Genomic DNA, 27,516 nt, shown 5'->3' on the forward strand with positions numbered 1-27,516 from the left:
GTTTCCATTCTATTTAGAATAAACCAAGCCCATCAAGTATCAACTCTCTTAAGTGACATATTCTAAATTCTTTCACAAAGATTCTTTCTCAAAGATTTCAATTCTTTCACAATATATTTGCACAGATACTTTACACTAAGACAGGCAAGAAGCCATGTGACGCATGCGTCTTATAGCATAATGTGTCACACGGCCACTAATGTGACACATAAACAAATTAATTTTGCATCGAAGTTGACAGGTGCACAAAACAAAAATATATCACGGTTACAAAAGAATAAATAAACAAATAATAAATCTAAGTAAAAGACAAGAGAGAATTATTATATAGTAAAAGACAAGTAAACAAGAGGGAATTACATTTCAACATATTCAATGTGAGATACGGCGCTATATATGATTAACTTCACTATAATTAACATTCTAACTCATGTGGAAAGGTTTAGTTCAAATTTGATACGCAATTTTGTTCATTGACGATTAGCTGGCGCTGACGTCATGGGTCACATGCGTGGGTATGCTTGATATTCTTCAACTCGAAGAGCAAATACCCAATTGGGTGTTTTTTCCGATGCTTTCTTTTTCAAATGCTTCTTTTTTTCATGTGCATTTTTCCCCTTGCTTTTTATTCCGGGTCTTTGTTCTATGTTTTTTCTTAAGGTTATCTTTTTCCCGTTATTCTTAGCGACAGAGCAATAAAAAAAGGACAGATTTATTCTGTCAACTATATCTCAATCAAAAAGATACGTTTATGAGACATTTTGAAAATAGCTAAACATGTCTTTTAATTAAGTAAGTTGAGCCTCAGGGGATAGAGAGCTCTCCTTCCAGTGATGTTAACCGGGTTCGAATCCCAGTGATGGCTGGTGGACACGAATTCCGCATCCGGCTTGCACCGATTACAGTGCTGACGAGAAATATCCTCAGTGGTAGACGGATCATGGGTTAGAGTGACTTTGCCGTTAGGCTATTCGTGGGAGGTTCTAGTGCTCTTCCTCTCCATGTGGGTCAATTCCGTCAAATCCACGAAGGTAAATTTCTCCCAATACTTTATCTGGGATTTTCCCTTGTCTTCTAGACTGGGTTCAAAATTACAAGGCTACGGAGTTGAATATTAGAAGGCGTAAACCCAAAAATTGGATCTGCTGTTCAACGACGGTTATAAACTATGTCAGTTACATTCGATTGATGCTCTTACCTGTAGAACATCTTCGGTCTTCGGCTTTGAGGATCCGATTTTCGAGAGGCTCGATTGCAAACGAAACTTCTTGTTTGCTGTCTTTTTTCTCTCTTCTTTCTTCTTCTGCAAAACCATCTCTCTCACGATATTCACGGCTATTGCTTTGAAGTATTCTTCATCTCCATACAAAACTGGAAGAAAGAGTGAATTCAAATCTAAATCCATTTCTGGAAATGTTTTGTCAGGCACGACATTAGACCTGAGACAGTACATTCCAAAGAATTAATATAAAAATACAATAGCATGTTTGATATTCTATTTACTTAAAACATTTATATTCTTTATGTAGGTTACTGTGAATCACCAAAATGGGTAGTTGTTGACAATCGCTTTGGTAAATACCCAAAATGTATACTAGGTCCAGTTGTTAAGTGTCACTGTCCGGTATACATTAACCTGGCGTGACCTAAATCGACGTTTTTTTTATAAGGTCAAGTGCCACTTCCCAATATACATTTAACCGGTACACAGACACAGATATTTCTCCTAATCGATCTTCGGCGGCCGGGATAGCCTGGTCGGTAGGGCGCTGGGCCCATATCCAAGAGGTCGTGGGTTCGATCCTCGCCGCCGAAGACTCCCCGTGTAGTAAATGGTGACTGATACACGTTAAATCTGTCGAGTCTCAAAGTCCTCCATGTTCCCACAACAAATCAATACCTCTGGGGGTACTGATCCAGGAGTTTCCTTGTCTTCTGGATTGGTTCAAAATTACAAGGCTACGGAGTTGAACGTAAGTAGTCGTAAACCCATGAATTTGGGTCGGCTGTTCAACGACGGTTATAAAATAAAATAAAATCTATACTCGGCAGATATTAAAATATAGAATTAAATATAATTATACCAACGAATAAATCAATATCAAATCGGATACAACACATATTTCGGACATAAACAACGGTGCGGACTGAATGATTCTATCCTCAGTGGCCTGGGATAACCTGGTTGGTAGGGCACTGGGTTCATGTCCAACAGGTCGTGAGTTCGATCCCGGCTTGCCGAAGACTCTCCGTCTAGTAAATGGTCACTGATGCACGTGAAATCTGCTGAGTTACAAAATCTTCAAAGTTCCCATAACGAATCATACCTCTGGGGGCACTGATCTAGGAATTTCCTTGTCGTCTGGATTGGGTTCAAAATGACAAGGCTACGGAGTTGAGCGTAAGTAGTCGTAAACCCAAAAAATTGGGTCTGCTCTGCGACGACGGATATAAAGTAAAATTATTTCTATCCTCAGAATATATTAAAATATCGAATGAATATAATATTATCAACGAATAAATTAATATAAAATCAGACGTAACAGATGTTTTGGACATTTACCGAAGCGACTACATATGATTTTTGATATTCACCGGTGAAAATCGACATTCTTTTGATTTCGGTAATATATATATAACTTGATGATATAACTTATATATGTATGTATATATATATATATATATATATATATATATATATATATATATATATATATATATATATATATATATATATATATATATAAATAATATATATATATAATATATATATAACTTATATATAATAAGATATATATAACTTGATTATAAAATCTGGCATTGCGTTAAATTTTATCGTCCTCAGAATTTATTAAATACGTGTCGTTAATGTTGCCTTTTTCAGGTAAAATAGATTTTTCAGGTTTTTCTGTTTTTTTTTTTTGGGGGGGGGGGGTAGAGCTAGAAAATGTTGGTAAGCAGCATTAACATAGAATATACATTCTCTATAGTCTTTGTAAGTGGAGTAGGCGTTTTAAGGTTACGCGATTTCCCCACTTCTTACACTTTTCCTCTCTTTGTTTTTATGATTTCGGAAAATCTTGCTTTTTCCACAGAGTAACGATGAGGAGAAAAGTGAGGAAAACTCATCGCCTAGTGACGCCTATTATATTTAGAAAGATAATAAAATGTGGCTTATTAGAAAGTAAACTCAAGATTTATTTCACTGCTCATACACTGCAATTCTGTTAGCTACAGTTTGTTCTCCTTTACTAATACATTCATCTGTTTTGTACACTCTGATTCAATTCCTACAATTAGTTCACACTCTATCTATATACCTTGCTCAAATGTTCAACCGTTCACAAAATACTTTTTATTTATCCACTCAAGTTCAAATACATTTATTTTAAACTTGTAGTGGATGACAATTGATGTAAAGAAAGTTTTTTCAAATATTAATGCATTCATGAAATTTAATGAATTAATTTCAATTTTATATGGGGAAAAAATTGTAATTATTTAGTAAAAAGTAACTAAAATAATTTTTTTTATTTTTCAACCAAAGTGAGAATTGACTTTGAATTTTTTTTTTTTTAATATTACTTGTTATATATTTGCTGATTTTTTATTTATTTTTGCTTAGAAATTATTGTTTGTGTTAAAAACACTGCCTCGAAATTCTACTTAAAACAAAAACATACCGTTTTCGTCTTCGTTTTCATTGCTCGTGTCTATCACTTCATCGTCTTCGTTATCAGAGCTGCTGTTGTTGTTGTTGAGAGAGTCTTTGAGAGAGAATCTGTTGCAAACTTTCAAAGGTGTCCAGGGTTCTGAAACTGACCTCTCGGACGTCTGGCAGTAACAAGTTGTATCAATCCCATCACAGTCTTTCTCAGATGCATCACTGCAAAGAACAAAATTTTAGGAAATTTTTAAAGGGACCTTTCTAACTACATGGGAAAAACTAAGGGACATTTCTAACTGCATGCGAATTCGGAGATGTGAGGGAGAAGTTGATTAATAAAAAAGATTGTAGTGCGTCTACCACTGCAAAAATATAATTCCAATTCACTAGTATATAAGACATGTTGACTCGATTCTGTGTTGGGGTACCTTTTCATGGATTAAATCGATAACAACTATCCCCTATTGGTGACTTGCGGTTGTGATGCGAACACGCCTTGCTAGATAGAAACTCCTTCTTCCATGGATGGTTCACATTGAACAGTTGACTTACTACTTGTGACTGCGACATGACCCACCTCCTCGGGTGGTTGCTACTCAGTCTCAATCCCACACAACGTCGGCCCATATACACTTGACTGCTAATGGCAACACATTAGCGACCAGGACCGTGAACTCAATACAGTTCTCACGATGAGCATCATAAAAGTACGGTGATCTTAACACAGCTCTCCCGGCTTCTTACAAAGCAGCAATGAATCAACTAGGGGTATCCATACATCGAATTCTATCACAGATATAATTCTGGTGGGGGTGTACTGTAGTGTGTCTACCACTACAAAAATACAATTCTAATCTACTAGTATATAAGACAAGTTAATTCGATTCTATGTTGGGGTACCTTCTCATAGATGATGGTTGACACAGTCGGTTACTACTATTCCCACAAGATTTATCCGCAGAAATATACGCGGAAGCAAAAAAATTTTTTTCCAAGGATCGAGACTGTTAGTTTTTTAAGAGACCTTTTTTAACTGCATGCTAAAAATTCACGCAAACGAATTCGGAGATGTGAGGGAGAAGTTGATTAATAAAAAAAGATTTATCCGCCAATCAGGTTCCACAAGTTTTCAAATATGAAATCATCAACAATTTATTACAGTATTATTTCCACACTGCTTAATTATGAGTAATATAGTCCCGCAGTGGACTGATCGTAAAGACACGGTTCCCAGTAGAACACCGAAGTCAAGCATCACTGGCTTCAGTCAGTGTGCGGGTGGGTGGGTGACCACTTTGATTGGCCTGCGTAGGGACCGAGGGTGCGTGGTATCAGTTCCCGTTAAATTGTTCCACCCTAATGTGCTTGACTTCACGCGCAGGTCGTCGGGCCCCCAAAGCAGGGGAGCCATCTATTCTACAGAGGATCAAAATTGCGACGGCATGTCTTCGTATCATTCTTAGGGATGTTTCCCAGACCATCACTAATAGCTCATTGTGCAGCTCTAGTGTGATGAAAATGAAGTACCTACCTGAGTATTATACTGCCACAATTTGTTTGCATTTTAATATTTAAAAAAAAAACGGCTTTTAAACTTTATGGTTTATTCAAGTTTTACCTGTATTTTTTTCTAGACTTCTTTCATTTATCATTATGTAAAAATTTAATTCTGTAATCCTAATCTCACTTTATTTCTTTTGTAATTGTTTATTTGTGTTGTTTTATTTCCTTTCGCACACATTGTAATGAAATGTATTGAATTGACTGAATAATAAATTTTATTGGATAAATGTAAAAAAAAATTGCTTGTGTAGGTATAAAGTTTTTCTCCAAACGATGTAGCGTCCTCTTAATTTACAACCAAGACATACTCTGTTATTGGATAATTTTGGTGGCAAATAATTAAATAAAGAAACGGACTCGTATTTAAACTTTTCGCCCTATAGTTCGGATACCTTGTACGTAGGAATGATATTAGGTATCGATATACAATTTTGAATTTTAGACTCGTTAATGTTAACTTTTTTTTGTTTATTTAATTAAATAAAATATTTAAACACTAACATGCTACAAACTTATTAACCAAATATAGGGTAAATCAACCAGTGAAGGAGCACTACCCAGTGAAGGAACATTTCATATATATTGATTAAAAATAAGAATTTGAAAGGTTTTCTTTAGATTGATTGGTAACAATAGCTTACTGCCAAACAATAGGAAGTCATCAAGCAATGTTTTGGATTACCTGGTCAAATAGACTTCTCTGGAAAAATTTTTGAATTTTTTATTATCTCTGCAACACCTTGCTTCTTTGAAAAAATTATAAGGTGAATGTTTGTTTTTATATGTTTGAAGTGGAATTAATTGCATGTAATAGTTTTATTTTTCTCACTGCGAAAAAGAGAATTCAAAATATAGTTATTGAAGTTACGTTTTATTTTTTTAAATCATCATAGCAGAATAAAGTACTGAGATAAGGGGGTGTTTATTCACTGGATCACCAAACGATGAAAAACCAGTGAAGGAACATGTGTCCCTTTACTGTTTTTTTCTAAGTTAATGAAAATAAAAGATAAACTTTAATTTTCTTGTACCTTTAGTGATGTTCCGCATCAAAAGTATGTTAAAAATACGAAAAACAACTTCTAACCAGTGAGGGAACAGGCATGTTCCTTTAATGGGCATAGATTTCCCAGTGAATGAACAGGTTAATATGTTGACACTTAAATTTTCAATTCATGATTACAAAAAAAGGTTAACATTTTCCAAATATTAATATGTTATAATTTCAAGAATAGGCTTGTTTTTAAGTATTTGTATGGCTTATAAATTCATAAAGAGCATTAAAAAATAACCAAAATTAAGTGTTCCTTTACTGGGTGTTCATTCACTGGTAAGAGCTGTTCCTTCACTTGGTCTTCTTACTATTTGTTATTTGAACCTCCAAAACTTTAAAACAATATTATGTAAGTTCTCTACCATTTTTTTTGTTGCATAATTTGCATTTAATTACAAACATGTTGACACTGTCATTTAACTAAAATTACGAATTTTTAAATTAATATGATTTTTTAAAAGGCAAGCGAAGCTTAAGTGTTCCTTCACAGGTTAGTTTACCCTATATAGAAGAATTTTAATTTTTTTTTTTATTTGTCCTCGCATATCTGCATTCTTAAGGCAGATGTCGCTTAAATCGGAGATGCTGTAAATTATTTGGACAAAATTTTTGTAAAATTATTTTATGCATCTTATATTTAAGGAATCCAACACTCAGCAGCGGTTTATGATGTAGTTTTCTTTTTTTTTTACATACTGTTATGAATTGCAGCATTTTAGGGAATCATTTCCTGGACACTTTAGAGATTTTTTTAATTTTTATGGTATCAAAGAGAGTTTTGAGATTAATTTCATGTGAAAGGATACGTGTCAAAATTTTCAAAAATATATAGTTTTGCGCAAATATAAATATAGAGAATTTTTAAATTTTTATTTTATTTTTCCTTGCATATCTGCATTCTTATGGCAGATGTCGCTTAAATCAAAGATGCTGTAAATTATTTGGAAAAAATTTTTGTAAAATTATTTTATGCATCTCATAAAACAATATTATGTAAGTTCTCTACAATTTTTTTTACATAATTTACAATCAGTAACAAATATGTTGACACTGTCATTTAACTGAATATACGAATTTCGAAATAAATATGATTTTTTAAAAGGCAAGCGAAGCTTAAGTGTTCCTTCACAGGTTAGTTTACCCTATATAGAAGATTTTTTAATTTTTTTTTAATTTGTCCTCGCATATCTGCATTCTTAAGGCAGATGTCGCTTAAATCGGAGATGCTGTAAATTATTTGGACAAAATTTTTGTGAAATTATTTTATGCATCTTATATTTAAGGGATCCAACACTCAGCAGCGGTTTATGATGTAGTTTTCTTTTTTTTTTCACATACTGTTATGAATTGCAGCATTTTAGGGAATCATTTCCTGGACACTTTAAAGATTTTTTTAATTTTTTTGGTATCAAAGAGAGTTTTGAGATTAAATTCATGTGAAAGGATAGTGTCAAAATTTTCAAAAATATTTATAGAAGATTTTTAAAAAATTTTTTGTTCGTTCTTGTTAATCTACATTCTTAAGGCAGATGTCGGTTAAATCGGAAACGCTATAAATTATTTGGAAAAAATTTTGTGAAATTATTTTATGCATCTTATATTTAAGGGATCCAACACTCAGCAGCGGTTTATGATGTTGTTTTCTTTTATTTACATAGCGTTATTAATTGCCGCATATAAGAGAATCATTTCGTGGACACTTTAAAGATTTTTTTAATTTTTTTGGTATCAAAGAGAGTTTTGAGATTAAATTCATGTGAAAGGATAGTGTCAAAATTTTCAAAAATATTTATAGAAGATTTTTAAAAAATTTTTTGTTCGTTCTTGTTAATCTACATTCTTAAGGCAGATGTCGGTTAAATCGGAAACGCTATAAATTATTTGGAAAAAATTTTGTGAAATTATTTTATGCATCTTATATTTAAGGGATCCAACACTCAGCAGCGGTTTATGATGTTGTTTTCTTTTATTTACATAGCGTTATTAATTGCCGCATATAAGAGAATCATTTCGTGGACACTTTAAAGATTTTTTTAATTTTTTTGGTATCAAAGAGAGTTTTGAGATTAAATTCATGTGAAAGGATAGTGTCAAAATTTTCAAAAATATTTATAGAAGATTTTTAAAAAATTTTTTGTTCGTTCTTGTTAATCTACATTCTTAAGGCAGATGTCGGTTAAATCGGAAACGCTATAAATTATTTGGAAAAAATTTTGTGAAATTATTTTATGCATCTTATATTTAAGGGATCCAACACTCAGCAGCGGTTTATGATGTTGTTTTCTTTTATTTACATAGCGTTATTAATTGCCGCATATAAGAGAATCATTTCGTGGACACTTTAAAGATTTTTTTAATTTTTTTGGTATCAAAGAGAGTTTTGAGATTAAATTCATGTGAAAGGATAGTGTCAAAATTTTCAAAAATATTTATAGAAGATTTTTAAAAAATTTTTTGTTCGTTCTTGTTAATCTACATTCTTAAGGCAGATGTCGGTTAAATCGGAAACGCTATAAATTATTTGGAAAAAATTTTGTGAAATTATTTTATGCATCTTATATTTAAGGGATCCAACACTCAGCAGCGGTTTATGATGTTGTTTTCTTTTATTTACATAGCGTTATTAATTGCCGCATATAAGAGAATCATTTCGTGGACACTTTAAAGATTTTTTTAATTTTTTTGGTATCAAAGAGAGTTTTGAGATTAAATTCATGTGAAAGGATAGTGTCAAAATTTTCAAAAATATTTATAGAAGATTTTTAAAAAATTTTTTGTTCGTTCTTGTTAATCTACATTCTTAAGGCAGATGTCGGTTAAATCGGAAACGCTATAAATTATTTGGAAAAAATTTTGTGAAATTATTTTATGCATCTTATATTTAAGGGATCCAACACTCAGCAGCGGTTTATGATGTTGTTTTCTTTTATTTACATAGCGTTATTAATTGCCGCATATAAGAGAATCATTTCGTGGACACTTTAAAGATTTTTTTAATTTTTTTGGTATCAAAGAGAGTTTTGAGATTAAATTCATGTGAAAGGATAGTGTCAAAATTTTCAAAAATATTTATAGAAGATTTTTAAAAAATTTTTTGTTCGTTCTTGTTAATCTACATTCTTAAGGCAGATGTCGGTTAAATCGGAAACGCTATAAATTATTTGGAAAAAATTTTGTGAAATTATTTTATGCATCTTATATTTAAGGGATCCAACACTCAGCAGCGGTTTATGATGTTGTTTTCTTTTATTTACATAGCGTTATTAATTGCCGCATATAAGAGAATCATTTCGTGGACACTTTAAAGATTTTTTTAATTTTTTTGGTATCAAAGAGAGTTTTGAGATTAAATTCATGTGAAAGGATAGTGTCAAAATTTTCAAAAATATTTATAGAAGATTTTTAAAAAATTTTTTGTTCGTTCTTGTTAATCTACATTCTTAAGGCAGATGTCGGTTAAATCGGAAACGCTATAAATTATTTGGAAAAAATTTTGTGAAATTATTTTATGCATCTTATATTTAAGGGATCCAACACTCAGCAGCGGTTTATGATGTTGTTTTCTTTTATTTACATAGCGTTATTAATTGCCGCATATAAGAGAATCATTTCGTGGACACTTTAAAGATTTTTTTAATTTTTTTGGTATCAAAGAGAGTTTTGAGATTAAATTCATGTGAAAGGATAGTGTCAAAATTTTCAAAAATATTTATAGAAGATTTTTAAAAAATTTTTTGTTCGTTCTTGTTAATCTACATTCTTAAGGCAGATGTCGGTTAAATCGGAAACGCTATAAATTATTTGGAAAAAATTTTGTGAAATTATTTTATGCATCTTATATTTAAGGGATCCAACACTCAGCAGCGGTTTATGATGTTGTTTTCTTTTATTTACATAGCGTTATTAATTGCCGCATATAAGAGAATCATTTCGTGGACACTTTAAAGATTTTTTTAATTTTTTTGGTATCAAAGAGAGTTTTGAGATTAAATTCATGTGAAAGGATAGTGTCAAAATTTTCAAAAATATTTATAGAAGATTTTTAAAAAATTTTTTGTTCGTTCTTGTTAATCTACATTCTTAAGGCAGATGTCGGTTAAATCGGAAACGCTATAAATTATTTGGAAAAAATTTTGTGAAATTATTTTATGCATCTTATATTTAAGGGATCCAACACTCAGCAGCGGTTTATGATGTTGTTTTCTTTTATTTACATAGCGTTATTAATTGCCGCATATAAGAGAATCATTTCGTGGACACTTTAAAGATTTTTTTAATTTTTTTGGTATCAAAGAGAGTTTTGAGATTAAATTCATGTGAAAGGATAGTGTCAAAATTTTCAAAAATATTTATAGAAGATTTTTAAAAAATTTTTTGTTCGTTCTTGTTAATCTACATTCTTAAGGCAGATGTCGGTTAAATCGGAAACGCTATAAATTATTTGGAAAAAATTTTGTGAAATTATTTTATGCATCTTATATTTAAGGGATCCAACACTCAGCAGCGGTTTATGATGTTGTTTTCTTTTATTTACATAGCGTTATTAATTGCCGCATATAAGAGAATCATTTCGTGGACACTTTAAAGATTTTTTTAATTTTTTTGGTATCAAAGAGAGTTTTGAGATTAAATTCATGTGAAAGGATAGTGTCAAAATTTTCAAAAATATTTATAGAAGATTTTTAAAAAATTTTTTGTTCGTTCTTGTTAATCTACATTCTTAAGGCAGATGTCGGTTAAATCGGAAACGCTATAAATTATTTGGAAAAAATTTTGTGAAATTATTTTATGCATCTTATATTTAAGGGATCCAACACTCAGCAGCGGTTTATGATGTTGTTTTCTTTTATTTACATAGCGTTATTAATTGCCGCATATAAGAGAATCATTTCGTGGACACTTTAAAGATTTTTTTAATTTTTTTGGTATCAAAGAGAGTTTTGAGATTAAATTCATGTGAAAGGATAGTGTCAAAATTTTCAAAAATATTTATAGAAGATTTTTAAAAAATTTTTTGTTCGTTCTTGTTAATCTACATTCTTAAGGCAGATGTCGGTTAAATCGGAAACGCTATAAATTATTTGGAAAAAATTTTGTGAAATTATTTTATGCATCTTATATTTAAGGGATCCAACACTCAGCAGCGGTTTATGATGTTGTTTTCTTTTATTTACATAGCGTTATTAATTGCCGCATATAAGAGAATCATTTCGTGGACACTTTAAAGATTTTTTTAATTTTTTTGGTATCAAAGAGAGTTTTGAGATTAAATTCATGTGAAAGGATAGTGTCAAAATTTTCAAAAATATTTATAGAAGATTTTTAAAAAATTTTTTGTTCGTTCTTGTTAATCTACATTCTTAAGGCAGATGTCGGTTAAATCGGAAACGCTATAAATTATTTGGAAAAAATTTTGTGAAATTATTTTATGCATCTTATATTTAAGGGATCCAACACTCAGCAGCGGTTTATGATGTTGTTTTCTTTTATTTACATAGCGTTATTAATTGCCGCATATAAGAGAATCATTTCGTGGACACTTTAAAGATTTTTTTAATTTTTTTGGTATCAAAGAGAGTTTTGAGATTAAATTCATGTGAAAGGATAGTGTCAAAATTTTCAAAAATATTTATAGAAGATTTTTAAAAAATTTTTTGTTCGTTCTTGTTAATCTACATTCTTAAGGCAGATGTCGGTTAAATCGGAAACGCTATAAATTATTTGGAAAAAATTTTGTGAAATTATTTTATGCATCTTATATTTAAGGGATCCAACACTCAGCAGCGGTTTATGATGTTGTTTTCTTTTATTTACATAGCGTTATTAATTGCCGCATATAAGAGAATCATTTCGTGGACACTTTAAAGATTTTTTTAATTTTTTTGGTATCAAAGAGAGTTTTGAGATTAAATTCATGTGAAAGGATAGTGTCAAAATTTTCAAAAATATTTATAGAAGATTTTTAAAAAATTTTTTGTTCGTTCTTGTTAATCTACATTCTTAAGGCAGATGTCGGTTAAATCGGAAACGCTATAAATTATTTGGAAAAAATTTTGTGAAATTATTTTATGCATCTTATATTTAAGGGATCCAACACTCAGCAGCGGTTTATGATGTTGTTTTCTTTTATTTACATAGCGTTATTAATTGCCGCATATAAGAGAATCATTTCGTGGACACTTTAAAGATTTTTTTAATTTTTTTGGTATCAAAGAGAGTTTTGAGATTAAATTCATGTGAAAGGATAGTGTCAAAATTTTCAAAAATATTTATAGAAGATTTTTAAAAAATTTTTTGTTCGTTCTTGTTAATCTACATTCTTAAGGCAGATGTCGGTTAAATCGGAAACGCTATAAATTATTTGGAAAAAATTTTGTGAAATTATTTTATGCATCTTATATTTAAGGGATCCAACACTCAGCAGCGGTTTATGATGTTGTTTTCTTTTATTTACATAGCGTTATTAATTGCCGCATATAAGAGAATCATTTCGTGGACACTTTAAAGATTTTTTTAATTTTTTTGGTATCAAAGAGAGTTTTGAGATTAAATTCATGTGAAAGGATAGTGTCAAAATTTTCAAAAATATTTATAGAAGATTTTTAAAAAATTTTTTGTTCGTTCTTGTTAATCTACATTCTTAAGGCAGATGTCGGTTAAATCGGAAACGCTATAAATTATTTGGAAAAAATTTTGTGAAATTATTTTATGCATCTTATATTTAAGGGATCCAACACTCAGCAGCGGTTTATGATGTTGTTTTCTTTTATTTACATAGCGTTATTAATTGCCGCATATAAGAGAATCATTTCGTGGACACTTTAAAGATTTTTTTAATTTTTTTGGTATCAAAGAGAGTTTTGAGATTAAATTCATGTGAAAGGATAGTGTCAAAATTTTCAAAAATATTTATAGAAGATTTTTAAAAAATTTTTTGTTCGTTCTTGTTAATCTACATTCTTAAGGCAGATGTCGGTTAAATCGGAAACGCTATAAATTATTTGGAAAAAATTTTGTGAAATTATTTTATGCATCTTATATTTAAGGGATCCAACACTCAGCAGCGGTTTATGATGTTGTTTTCTTTTATTTACATAGCGTTATTAATTGCCGCATATAAGAGAATCATTTCGTGGACACTTTAAAGATTTTTTTAATTTTTTTGGTATCAAAGAGAGTTTTGAGATTAAATTCATGTGAAAGGATAGTGTCAAAATTTTCAAAAATATTTATAGAAGATTTTTAAAAAATTTTTTGTTCGTTCTTGTTAATCTACATTCTTAAGGCAGATGTCGGTTAAATCGGAAACGCTATAAATTATTTGGAAAAAATTTTGTGAAATTATTTTATGCATCTTATATTTAAGGGATCCAACACTCAGCAGCGGTTTATGATGTTGTTTTCTTTTATTTACATAGCGTTATTAATTGCCGCATATAAGAGAATCATTTCGTGGACACTTTAAAGATTTTTTTAATTTTTTTGGTATCAAAGAGAGTTTTGAGATTAAATTCATGTGAAAGGATAGTGTCAAAATTTTCAAAAATATTTATAGAAGATTTTTAAAAAATTTTTTGTTCGTTCTTGTTAATCTACATTCTTAAGGCAGATGTCGGTTAAATCGGAAACGCTATAAATTATTTGGAAAAAATTTTGTGAAATTATTTTATGCATCTTATATTTAAGGGATCCAACACTCAGCAGCGGTTTATGATGTTGTTTTCTTTTATTTACATAGCGTTATTAATTGCCGCATATAAGAGAATCATTTCGTGGACACTTTAAAGATTTTTTTAATTTTTTTGGTATCAAAGAGAGTTTTGAGATTAAATTCATGTGAAAGGATAGTGTCAAAATTTTCAAAAATATTTATAGAAGATTTTTAAAAAATTTTTTGTTCGTTCTTGTTAATCTACATTCTTAAGGCAGATGTCGGTTAAATCGGAAACGCTATAAATTATTTGGAAAAAATTTTGTGAAATTATTTTATGCATCTTATATTTAAGGGATCCAACACTCAGCAGCGGTTTATGATGTTGTTTTCTTTTATTTACATAGCGTTATTAATTGCCGCATATAAGAGAATCATTTCGTGGACACTTTAAAGATTTTTTTAATTTTTTTGGTATCAAAGAGAGTTTTGAGATTAAATTCATGTGAAAGGATAGTGTCAAAATTTTCAAAAATATTTATAGAAGATTTTTAAAAAATTTTTTGTTCGTTCTTGTTAATCTACATTCTTAAGGCAGATGTCGGTTAAATCGGAAACGCTATAAATTATTTGGAAAAAATTTTGTGAAATTATTTTATGCATCTTATATTTAAGGGATCCAACACTCAGCAGCGGTTTATGATGTTGTTTTCTTTTATTTACATAGCGTTATTAATTGCCGCATATAAGAGAATCATTTCGTGGACACTTTAAAGATTTTTTTAATTTTTTTGGTATCAAAGAGAGTTTTGAGATTAAATTCATGTGAAAGGATAGTGTCAAAATTTTCAAAAATATTTATAGAAGATTTTTAAAAAATTTTTTGTTCGTTCTTGTTAATCTACATTCTTAAGGCAGATGTCGGTTAAATCGGAAACGCTATAAATTATTTGGAAAAAATTTTGTGAAATTATTTTATGCATCTTATATTTAAGGGATCCAACACTCAGCAGCGGTTTATGATGTTGTTTTCTTTTATTTACATAGCGTTATTAATTGCCGCATATAAGAGAATCATTTCGTGGACACTTTAAAGATTTTTTTAATTTTTTTGGTATCAAAGAGAGTTTTGAGATTAAATTCATGTGAAAGGATAGTGTCAAAATTTTCAAAAATATTTATAGAAGATTTTTAAAAAATTTTTTGTTCGTTCTTGTTAATCTACATTCTTAAGGCAGATGTCGGTTAAATCGGAAACGCTATAAATTATTTGGAAAAAATTTTGTGAAATTATTTTATGCATCTTATATTTAAGGGATCCAACACTCAGCAGCGGTTTATGATGTTGTTTTCTTTTATTTACATAGCGTTATTAATTGCCGCATATAAGAGAATCATTTCGTGGACACTTTAAAGATTTTTTTAATTTTTTTGGTATCAAAGAGAGTTTTGAGATTAAATTCATGTGAAAGGATAGTGTCAAAATTTTCAAAAATATTTATAGAAGATTTTTAAAAAATTTTTTGTTCGTTCTTGTTAATCTACATTCTTAAGGCAGATGTCGGTTAAATCGGAAACGCTATAAATTATTTGGAAAAAATTTTGTGAAATTATTTTATGCATCTTATATTTAAGGGATCCAACACTCAGCAGCGGTTTATGATGTTGTTTTCTTTTATTTACATAGCGTTATTAATTGCCGCATATAAGAGAATCATTTCGTGGACACTTTAAAGATTTTTTTAATTTTTTTGGTATCAAAGAGAGTTTTGAGATTAAATTCATGTGAAAGGATAGTGTCAAAATTTTCAAAAATATTTATAGAAGATTTTTAAAAAATTTTTTGTTCGTTCTTGTTAATCTACATTCTTAAGGCAGATGTCGGTTAAATCGGAAACGCTATAAATTATTTGGAAAAAATTTTGTGAAATTATTTTATGCATCTTATATTTAAGGGATCCAACACTCAGCAGCGGTTTATGATGTTGTTTTCTTTTATTTACATAGCGTTATTAATTGCCGCATATAAGAGAATCATTTCGTGGACACTTTAAAGATTTTTTTAATTTTTTTGGTATCAAAGAGAGTTTTGAGATTAAATTCATGTGAAAGGATAGTGTCAAAATTTTCAAAAATATTTATAGAAGATTTTTAAAAAATTTTTTGTTCGTTCTTGTTAATCTACATTCTTAAGGCAGATGTCGGTTAAATCGGAAACGCTATAAATTATTTGGAAAAAATTTTGTGAAATTATTTTATGCATCTTATATTTAAGGGATCCAACACTCAGCAGCGGTTTATGATGTTGTTTTCTTTTATTTACATAGCGTTATTAATTGCCGCATATAAGAGAATCATTTCGTGGACACTTTAAAGATTTTTTTAATTTTTTTGGTATCAAAGAGAGTTTTGAGATTAAATTCATGTGAAAGGATAGTGTCAAAATTTTCAAAAATATTTATAGAAGATTTTTAAAAAATTTTTTGTTCGTTCTTGTTAATCTACATTCTTAAGGCAGATGTCGGTTAAATCGGAAACGCTATAAATTATTTGGAAAAAATTTTGTGAAATTATTTTATGCATCTTATATTTAAGGGATCCAACACTCAGCAGCGGTTTATGATGTTGTTTTCTTTTATTTACATAGCGTTATTAATTGCCGCATATAAGAGAATCATTTCGTGGACACTTTAAAGATTTTTTTAATTTTTTTGGTATCAAAGAGAGTTTTGAGATTAAATTCATGTGAAAGGATAGTGTCAAAATTTTCAAAAATATTTATAGAAGATTTTTAAAAAATTTTTTGTTCGTTCTTGTTAATCTACATTCTTAAGGCAGATGTCGGTTAAATCGGAAACGCTATAAATTATTTGGAAAAAATTTTGTGAAATTATTTTATGCATCTTATATTTAAGGGATCCAACACTCAGCAGCGGTTTATGATGTTGTTTTCTTTTATTTACATAGCGTTATTAATTGCCGCATATAAGAGAATCATTTCGTGGACACTTTAAAGATTTTTTTAATTTTTTTGGTATCAAAGAGAGTTTTGAGATTAAATTCATGTGAAAGGATAGTGTCAAAATTTTCAAAAATATTTATAGAAGATTTTTAAAAAATTTTTTGTTCGTTCTTGTTAATCTACATTCTTAAGGCAGATGTCGGTTAAATCGGAAACGCTATAAATTATTTGGAAAAAATTTTGTGAAATTATTTTATGCATCTTATATTTAAGGGATCCAACACTCAGCAGCGGTTTATGATGTTGTTTTCTTTTATTTACATAGCGTTATTAATTGCCGCATATAAGAGAATCATTTCGTGGACACTTTAAAGATTTTTTTAATTTTTTTGGTATCAAAGAGAGTTTTGAGATTAAATTCATGTGAAAGGATAGTGTCAAAATTTTCAAAAATATTTATAGAAGATTTTTAAAAAATTTTTTGTTCGTTCTTGTTAATCTACATTCTTAAGGCAGATGTCGGTTAAATCGGAAACGCTATAAATTATTTGGAAAAAATTTTGTGAAATTATTTTATGCATCTTATATTTAAGGGATCCAACACTCAGCAGCGGTTTATGATGTTGTTTTCTTTTATTTACATAGCGTTATTAATTGCCGCATATAAGAGAATCATTTCGTGGACACTTTAAAGATTTTTTTAATTTTTTTGGTATCAAAGAGAGTTTTGAGATTAAATTCATGTGAAAGGATAGTGTCAAAATTTTCAAAAATATTTATAGAAGATTTTTAAAAAATTTTTTGTTCGTTCTTGTTAATCTACATTCTTAAGGCAGATGTCGGTTAAATCGGAAACGCTATAAATTATTTGGAAAAAATTTTGTGAAATTATTTTATGCATCTTATATTTAAGGGATCCAACACTCAGCAGCGGTTTATGATGTTGTTTTCTTTTATTTACATAGCGTTATTAATTGCCGCATATAAGAGAATCATTTCGTGGACACTTTAAAGATTTTTTTAATTTTTTTGGTATCAAAGAGAGTTTTGAGATTAAATTCATGTGAAAGGATAGTGTCAAAATTTTCAAAAATATTTATAGAAGATTTTTAAAAAATTTTTTGTTCGTTCTTGTTAATCTACATTCTTAAGGCAGATGTCGGTTAAATCGGAAACGCTATAAATTATTTGGAAAAAATTTTGTGAAATTATTTTATGCATCTTATATTTAAGGGATCCAACACTCAGCAGCGGTTTATGATGTTGTTTTCTTTTATTTACATAGCGTTATTAATTGCCGCATATAAGAGAATCATTTCGTGGACACTTTAAAGATTTTTTTAATTTTTTTGGTATCAAAGAGAGTTTTGAGATTAAATTCATGTGAAAGGATAGTGTCAAAATTTTCAAAAATATTTATAGAAGATTTTTAAAAAATTTTTTGTTCGTTCTTGTTAATCTACATTCTTAAGGCAGATGTCGGTTAAATCGGAAACGCTATAAATTATTTGGAAAAAATTTTGTGAAATTATTTTATGCATCTTATATTTAAGGGATCCAACACTCAGCAGCGGTTTATGATGTTGTTTTCTTTTATTTACATAGCGTTATTAATTGCCGCATATAAGAGAATCATTTCGTGGACACTTTAAAGATTTTTTTAATTTTTTTGGTATCAAAGAGAGTTTTGAGATTAAATTCATGTGAAAGGATAGTGTCAAAATTTTCAAAAATATTTATAGAAGATTTTTAAAAAATTTTTTGTTCGTTCTTGTTAATCTACATTCTTAAGGCAGATGTCGGTTAAATCGGAAACGCTATAAATTATTTGGAAAAAATTTTGTGAAATTATTTTATGCATCTTATATTTAAGGGATCCAACACTCAGCAGCGGTTTATGATGTTGTTTTCTTTTATTTACATAGCGTTATTAATTGCCGCATATAAGAGAATCATTTCGTGGACACTTTAAAGATTTTTTTAATTTTTTTGGTATCAAAGAGAGTTTTGAGATTAAATTCATGTGAAAGGATAGTGTCAAAATTTTCAAAAATATTTATAGAAGATTTTTAAAAAATTTTTTGTTCGTTCTTGTTAATCTACATTCTTAAGGCAGATGTCGGTTAAATCGGAAACGCTATAAATTATTTGGAAAAAATTTTGTGAAATTATTTTATGCATCTTATATTTAAGGGATCCAACACTCAGCAGCGGTTTATGATGTTGTTTTCTTTTATTTACATAGCGTTATTAATTGCCGCATATAAGAGAATCATTTCGTGGACACTTTAAAGATTTTTTTAATTTTTTTGGTATCAAAGAGAGTTTTGAGATTAAATTCATGTGAAAGGATAGTGTCAAAATTTTCAAAAATATTTATAGAAGATTTTTAAAAAATTTTTTGTTCGTTCTTGTTAATCTACATTCTTAAGGCAGATGTCGGTTAAATCGGAAACGCTATAAATTATTTGGAAAAAATTTTGTGAAATTATTTTATGCATCTTATATTTAAGGGATCCAACACTCAGCAGCGGTTTATGATGTTGTTTTCTTTTATTTACATAGCGTTATTAATTGCCGCATATAAGAGAATCATTTCGTGGACACTTTAAAGATTTTTTTAATTTTTTTGGTATCAAAGAGAGTTTTGAGATTAAATTCATGTGAAAGGATAGTGTCAAAATTTTCAAAAATATTTATAGAAGATTTTTAAAAAATTTTTTGTTCGTTCTTGTTAATCTACATTCTTAAGGCAGATGTCGGTTAAATCGGAAACGCTATAAATTATTTGGAAAAAATTTTGTGAAATTATTTTATGCATCTTATATTTAAGGGATCCAACACTCAGCAGCGGTTTATGATGTTGTTTTCTTTTATTTACATAGCGTTATTAATTGCCGCATATAAGAGAATCATTTCGTGGACACTTTAAAGATTTTTTTAATTTTTTTGGTATCAAAGAGAGTTTTGAGATTAAATTCATGTGAAAGGATAGTGTCAAAATTTTCAAAAATATTTATAGAAGATTTTTAAAAAATTTTTTGTTCGTTCTTGTTAATCTACATTCTTAAGGCAGATGTCGGTTAAATCGGAAACGCTATAAATTATTTGGAAAAAATTTTGTGAAATTATTTTATGCATCTTATATTTAAGGGATCCAACACTCAGCAGCGGTTTATGATGTTGTTTTCTTTTATTTACATAGCGTTATTAATTGCCGCATATAAGAGAATCATTTCGTGGACACTTTAAAGATTTTTTTAATTTTTTTGGTATCAAAGAGAGTTTTGAGATTAAATTCATGTGAAAGGATAGTGTCAAAATTTTCAAAAATATTTATAGAAGATTTTTAAAAAATTTTTTGTTCGTTCTTGTTAATCTACATTCTTAAGGCAGATGTCGGTTAAATCGGAAACGCTATAAATTATTTGGAAAAAATTTTGTGAAATTATTTTATGCATCTTATATTTAAGGGATCCAACACTCAGCAGCGGTTTATGATGTTGTTTTCTTTTATTTACATAGCGTTATTAATTGCCGCATATAAGAGAATCATTTCGTGGACACTTTAAAGATTTTTTTAATTTTTTTGGTATCAAAGAGAGTTTTGAGATTAAATTCATGTGAAAGGATAGTGTCAAAATTTTCAAAAATATTTATAGAAGATTTTTAAAAAATTTTTTGTTCGTTCTTGTTAATCTACATTCTTAAGGCAGATGTCGGTTAAATCGGAAACGCTATAAATTATTTGGAAAAAATTTTGTGAAATTATTTTATGCATCTTATATTTAAGGGATCCAACACTCAGCAGCGGTTTATGATGTTGTTTTCTTTTATTTACATAGCGTTATTAATTGCCGCATATAAGAGAATCATTTCGTGGACACTTTAAAGATTTTTTTAATTTTTTTGGTATCAAAGAGAGTTTTGAGATTAAATTCATGTGAAAGGATAGTGTCAAAATTTTCAAAAATATTTATAGAAGATTTTTAAAAAATTTTTTGTTCGTTCTTGTTAATCTACATTCTTAAGGCAGATGTCGGTTAAATCGGAAACGCTATAAATTATTTGGAAAAAATTTTGTGAAATTATTTTATGCATCTTATATTTAAGGGATCCAACACTCAGCAGCGGTTTATGATGTTGTTTTCTTTTATTTACATAGCGTTATTAATTGCCGCATATAAGAGAATCATTTCGTGGACACTTTAAAGATTTTTTTAATTTTTTTGGTATCAAAGAGAGTTTTGAGATTAAATTCATGTGAAAGGATAGTGTCAAAATTTCAAAAATATTTATAGAAGATTTTTAAAAATTTTCTTGTTCGTCCTTGATAATCTATATTCTTAAGGCAGACGTCGCTTAAATAGGAAATGCTGTAAATTATTTGGAAAAAATTTTTGTGAAATTATTTTATGCATCTTATATTTAAAGGATCCAACACTCAGCAGCGGTTTATGATGCTGTTTTCTTTTATTTACATAGCGTTATTAATTGCCGCATATAAGAGAATCATTTCGTGGACACTTTAAAGATTTTTTTAATTTTTTTGGTATCAAAGAGAGTTTTGAGATTAAATTCATGTGAAAGGATAGTGTCAAAATTTTCAAAAATATTTATAGAAGATTTTTAAAAAATTTTTTGTTCGTTCTTGTTAATCTACATTCTTAAGGCAGATGTCGGTTAAATCGGAAACGCTGTAAATTATTTGGAAAAAATTTTGTGAAATTATTTTATGCATCTTATATTTAAGGGATCCAACACTCAGCAGCGGTTTATGATGTTGTTTTCTTTTATTTACATAGCGTTATTAATTGCCGCATATAAGAGAATCATTTCGTGGACACTTTAAAGATTTTTGTAATTTTTTTGGTATCAAAGAGAGTTTTGAGATTAATTTCATGTGAAAGGATACGTGTCAAAATTTTCAAAAATATATAGTTTTGTGCAAAAATATTTATAGAAGATTTTTAAAAATTCTCTTGTTCGTCCTTGATAATCTATATTCTTAAGGCAGATGTCGCTTAAATCGGAAATGCTGTTAATTATTTGGAAAAAATTTTTGTGAAATTATTTTATGCATCTTATATTTAAGGGATCCAAAACTCAGCAGCGGTTTATGATGTTGTTTTCTTTTATTTACATAGCGTTATTAATTGCCGCATATAAGAGAATCATTTCGTGGACACTTTAAAGATTTTTTTAATTTTTTTGGTATCAAAGAGAGTTTTGAGATTAATTTCATGTGTAAGGATACGTGTCAAAATTTTCAAAAATATATAGTTTTGTGCAAAAATATTTATAGAAGATTTTTAAAAATTTTCCTGTTCGTCCTTGATAATCTATATTCTTAAGGCAGATGTCGCTTAAATCGGAAATGCTGTAAATTATTTGGAAAAAATTTTTGTGAAATTATTTTATGCATCTTATGTTTAAAGGATCCAACACTCAGCAGCGATTTATGATGTTGTTTTCTTTTATTTACATAGCGTTATTAATTTCCGCATATAAGAGAATCATTTCGTGGACACTTTAAAGATTTTTTTAATTTTTTTGGTATCAAAGAGAGTTTTGAGATTAATTTCATGTGTAAGGATACGTGTCAAAATTTTCAAAAATATATAGTTTTGTGCAAAAATATTTATAGAAGATTTTTAAAAATTTTCTTGTTCGTCCTTGATAATCTATATTCTTAAGGCAGACGTCGCTTAAATAGGAAATGCTGTAAATTATTTGGAAAAAATTTTTGTGAAATTATTTTATGCATCTTATATTTAAAGGATCCAACACTCAGCAGCGGTTTATGATGCTGTTTTCTTTTATTTACATAGCGTTATTAATTGCCGCATATAAGAGAATCATTTCGTGGACACTTTAAAGATTTTTTTAATTTTTTTGGTATCAAAGAGAGTTTTGAGATTAAATTCATGTGAAAGGATAGTGTCAAAATTTTCAAAAATATTTATAGAAGATTTTTAAAAAATTTTTTGTTCGTTCTTGTTAATCTACATTCTTAAGGCAGATGTCGGTTAAATCGGAAACGCTGTAAATTATTTGGAAAAAATTTTGTGAAATTATTTTATGCATCTTATATTTAAGGGATCCAACACTCAGCAGCGGTTTATGATGTTGTTTTCTTTTATTTACATAGCGTTATTAATTGCCGCATATAAGAGAATCATTTCGTGGACACTTTAAAGATTTTTGTAATTTTTTTGGTATCAAAGAGAGTTTTGAGATTAATTTCATGTGAAAGGATACGTGTCAAAATTTTCAAAAATATATAGTTTTGTGCAAAAATATTTATAGAAGATTTTTAAAAATTCTCTTGTTCGTCCTTGATAATCTATATTCTTAAGGCAGATGTCGCTTAAATCGGAAATGCTGTTAATTATTTGGAAAAAATTTTTGTGAAATTATTTTATGCATCTTATATTTAAGGGATCCAAAACTCAGCAGCGGTTTATGATGTTGTTTTCTTTTATTTACATAGCGTTATTAATTGCCGCATATAAGAGAATCATTTCGTGGACACTTTAAAGATTTTTTTAATTTTTTTGGTATCAAAGAGAGTTTTGAGATTAATTTCATGTGTAAGGATACGTGTCAAAATTTTCAAAAATATATAGTTTTGTGCAAAAATATTTATAGAAGATTTTTAAAAATTTTCCTGTTCGTCCTTGATAATCTATATTCTTAAGGCAGATGTCGCTTAAATCGGAAATGCTGTAAATTATTTGGAAAAAATTTTTGTGAAATTATTTTATGCATCTTATGTTTAAAGGATCCAACACTCAGCAGCGATTTATGATGTTGTTTTCTTTTATTTACATAGCGTTATTAATTTCCGCATATAAGAGAATCATTTCGTGGACACTTTAAAGATTTTTTTAATTTTTTTGGTATCAAAGAGAGTTTTGAGATTAATTTCATGTGTAAGGATACGTGTCAAAATTTTCAAAAATATATAGTTTTGTGCAAAAATATTTATAGAAGATTTTTAAAAATTTTCTTGTTCGTCCTTGATAATCTATATTCTTAAGGCAGACGTCGCTTAAATAGGAAATGCTGTAAATTATTTGGAAAAAATTTTTGTGAAATTATTTTATGCATCTTATATTTAAAGGATCCAACACTCAGCAGCGGTTTATGATGCTGTTTTCTTTTATTTACATAGCGTTATTAATTGCCGCATATAAGAGAATCATTTCGTGGACACTTTAAAGATTTTTTTAATTTTTTTGGTATCAAAGAGAGTTTTGAGATTAATTTCATGTGTAAGGATACGTGTCAAAATTTTCAAAAATATATAGTTTTGTGCAAATATAAATATAGAGAATTTTTAAATTTTTATTTTATTTGTCCTTGCATATCTGCATTCTTATGGCAGATGTCGCTTAAATCAAAGATGCTGTAAATTATTTGGAAAAAATTTTTGTAAAATTATTTTATGCATCTTATAAAACAATATTATGTAAGTTCTCTACAATTTTTTTTACATAGTTTGAAATCAGTAACAAATATGTTGACACTGTCATTTAACTGAATATACGAATTTTGAAATTAATATGATTTTTTAAAAGGCATGCGAAGCTTAAGTGTTCCTTCACTGGTTATTTTACCCTATATCCTTTTTTCTTTATTAACTCTACGTAATGATTGATGATCTGCTTGCAGCGAATAATTCTCTTAACAAACCTTTTAGAAATTATGTAAAAATGGGAGATGTTATAATAGCAAATGCTGAGTTGCGCCAGGGATAGAGCGTTAAGCCTTCCAATGAGGTGAACCGGGTTCAAATCACAGTGATGGCTGGTAGATACGAATTTCACATCCGGCTCGCATCGACCACAGTGTTGACGTAAAAATATCCTCAGTAGTAGATTATGGGTTAGAATCTCTTGCCGTTTGACAAACCGCAGAATATTTTCGTGATTTTTCGATCCACGTAACTCAAGTGCTGGTTAGTTTGATCAAAAAATCTTCCACGAAGACAAAGTTTCTCCCTATACTTGATCCTCTTGTCTTATTGAATTGGGTAAACTCAAAATTGTGTAGGATGTGACCCAAGAGTCTCTTTCCGTTAGACTAACCGTAGAAGGGTTTCGAGGTTTTCCTCTCCATGTAATGCAAATGTGGATAAGTTCCATCAAAAAGTAAACGAAAACAAAATCTCTCCCACTACTTGATTCTGGAGCTCCCTTGTCTTCTGAATTGGGTTCAAAATTACAAGGCTGGATTCAACATTTGTAGCCGTAAACTCAAAATTGGGTCTGCTGTTCAACGACTGTTACAAAATAGTAAATGCTAAGAGTCGCGGTGGCTCAGGTGATGTAGAATTTACTTTCCAATGTGGTGACTCGGATTCGTATCCCTGCCATGGGTGGCCGATACGAAATCTGCACCCGGCTCGCTCCGACCCTAGTGCTGACATAAAATATCCTGAGAGGTAGACGAATCATGGGTCTCTTTGCCGTCAGGTTAAAAAATATGAGGTTTTCGTGTTTTTTCTCTCCGTGTAACGCAAATGCGGGTAAGTTTCCTCCAATACTTGATTTAGAAGTTCCCCTGTCTTCTGGGATAGTTTCAAAATTACAAGAGTTCGGAGTCGTAGGCTCAAAATTGGGTCAGTTGTTTATAAAATAAAATGACGGTTATGAAATAAAATAGTAAATGCTAAAAGATTTCTTACCCTGACTTGAGGAGCAACTTCTTGAGGAGAGCTTTTTTTCCGTCTGGGGGACCAATCATGGCTATTCTTGTGTGGTAATAAGGTGTGCTGCCGTAAGATAATGCATGCTGATAAGCTTGCACAGCGTTGGGACCTCTTGCTATCACTTCTGTTGGGACAGAACCGGCTGAGGAAAATAAAACTAGTTTAGAAGGGATGTTAATCTATCATCTGGGTTATGTTAGTTATACTCTCATCAACATTAATGCGAATTGAGAGAGAATAAAAGAACAAGTAATATAAAATAAATTCTCATAAAAAAATTAATGTAAGAAATTCTTTAAAAATATTATCAATTTAATTCCTTATTTCCAATTTCGAATTTATTTTTAGTTAAAGAGATTTTTATCAATTGATTTATATGTCCTAATCAGACAGACTTTTCCCGCTATCTGTTTTACCAATCTTTACTTGAATTGACATTCTGGATAGGAAGTGCAATGTCAAAAAGTCGTCCCCAAACAGCTATCTCATCTTCTGTATTTAAAAAACTGATGGAAAACAAGGTTTCTCAAAATTAGAACCATGAATAACTTTGAGGTCGTTTAAGTAAAACTTCATTTATTTCCAGTAATTAGAATCTACTTTATACATATTGCTTATATTCAAAATTTATATATATAAATAGATAGATAGATTAGATAAATAGATAGATAGATTAGATAGATAGATAGATTAGATAGATAGATAAGACAGATAGATAAGACAGATAGATAAAACTGATAGATAAGACAGATAGATAGATAAGACAGACAGATAGATAAGACAGATAGATAAGACAGATAGATAAGACAGATAGATAAGACATATAGATAAGACAGATAGATAAGACAGATAGATAAGACAGATAGACAAGACAGATAGACAAGACAGATAGACAAGACAGATAGACAAGACAGATAGACAAGACAGACAGATAAGACAGATAGATAAGACAGATAGACAAGACAGACAGACGGACAGACAAGCAGACAGACAGATATACAAGACAGACAGACAGATAGACAAGACAGACAAGACAGACCAGACAGACAGATCTATTAAACTGTGTAAATAATGAAAAATATTAGGATTAAATACGTAAGATCGGAGTTTAATGCCTACAACTATTCCACTCTAAATAACCTATTTGTCGCATAATGTTTGTTAATACTTACAGTGTGCCACAAATTTGACTGAAACAGTGATGCCATAAAGATCCAGGATGATCCATAGCTGCTCTTTAACGGGCAATCCAGTCAGTATGGCACCCTTGTGATCGTTGTTGATGAACAAATGAAACTGACCCCTTCCATTCACATAGAACGTCAATCTATCAGACAGAAGAAATATTTTGAGCTCACTATTGTGCATTTTTTACTTTAAAATGATTCCTTTACATCGATCTAATATAAAGTTTACGGATATTGTTTTTAAAAAATATAGAACACTCTAATTATTAATAATTTACTAAAAAATTTTTTTACATTTGGTCAAATATCTTCTAGAATCAGTGGACAGATTTGAATACAATTTGGTTCGACAATAGATTGATATAATAGAAAAATAATAATCATTCATAAAATATTTTTCAGTATCTGCGAACGATTGAAATGTGTTACTTCACAAAATTTGCTATTTCACAAATCTTGGTGCCTCCAATAGAGTTGAGCAAAACGAATCCTCTAAGTGATTAGAATCAATTTAATCGGTTTTCTTCAGTGATTCGAATCAGTAATTCGATTCAATGAGTGATTTTATCAATTGATCAATTCGAATCAGTTGCAAGTTGAAGATTCGAATCACCAAATCAATTCAGTAATTCAATCACTGATTCAAATCATTGGATTAGTACCCAAATCTAACCTCCAAACGTGTCATAATTTATGAACGACTCCCCAATAACAAA

At 29.4% G+C, this 27,516-nt stretch overlaps 1 protein-coding gene across 1 annotated transcript in view; it reads right to left on the reverse strand.

Annotated features, from left to right (window-relative positions):
• Nucleotides 1–27,516, reverse strand: part of LOC107451071 (uncharacterized) — a 70,982-nt gene that overhangs the window by 32,178 nt on the left and 11,288 nt on the right. Inside the window, exons 4-7 of the mRNA XM_087158613.1 lie at nucleotides 26,786–26,940; nucleotides 25,590–25,755; nucleotides 3,684–3,886; nucleotides 1,199–1,371 (exon numbers count right to left, since the gene is read on the reverse strand). Coding sequence (XP_087014739.1) covers nucleotides 1,199–1,371; nucleotides 3,684–3,886; nucleotides 25,590–25,755; nucleotides 26,786–26,940 — 697 coding nt within the window. The remainder of the gene's footprint in view (nucleotides 1–1,198; nucleotides 1,372–3,683; nucleotides 3,887–25,589; nucleotides 25,756–26,785; nucleotides 26,941–27,516) is intronic.

Source organism: Parasteatoda tepidariorum, chromosome 3 (genome assembly GCF_982258835.1).
Source record: "Parasteatoda tepidariorum strain Cologne lab strain chromosome 3, Ptep-v5.0, whole genome shotgun sequence".
NCBI classification, from domain to species: domain Eukaryota; kingdom Metazoa; phylum Arthropoda; class Arachnida; order Araneae; family Theridiidae; genus Parasteatoda; species Parasteatoda tepidariorum.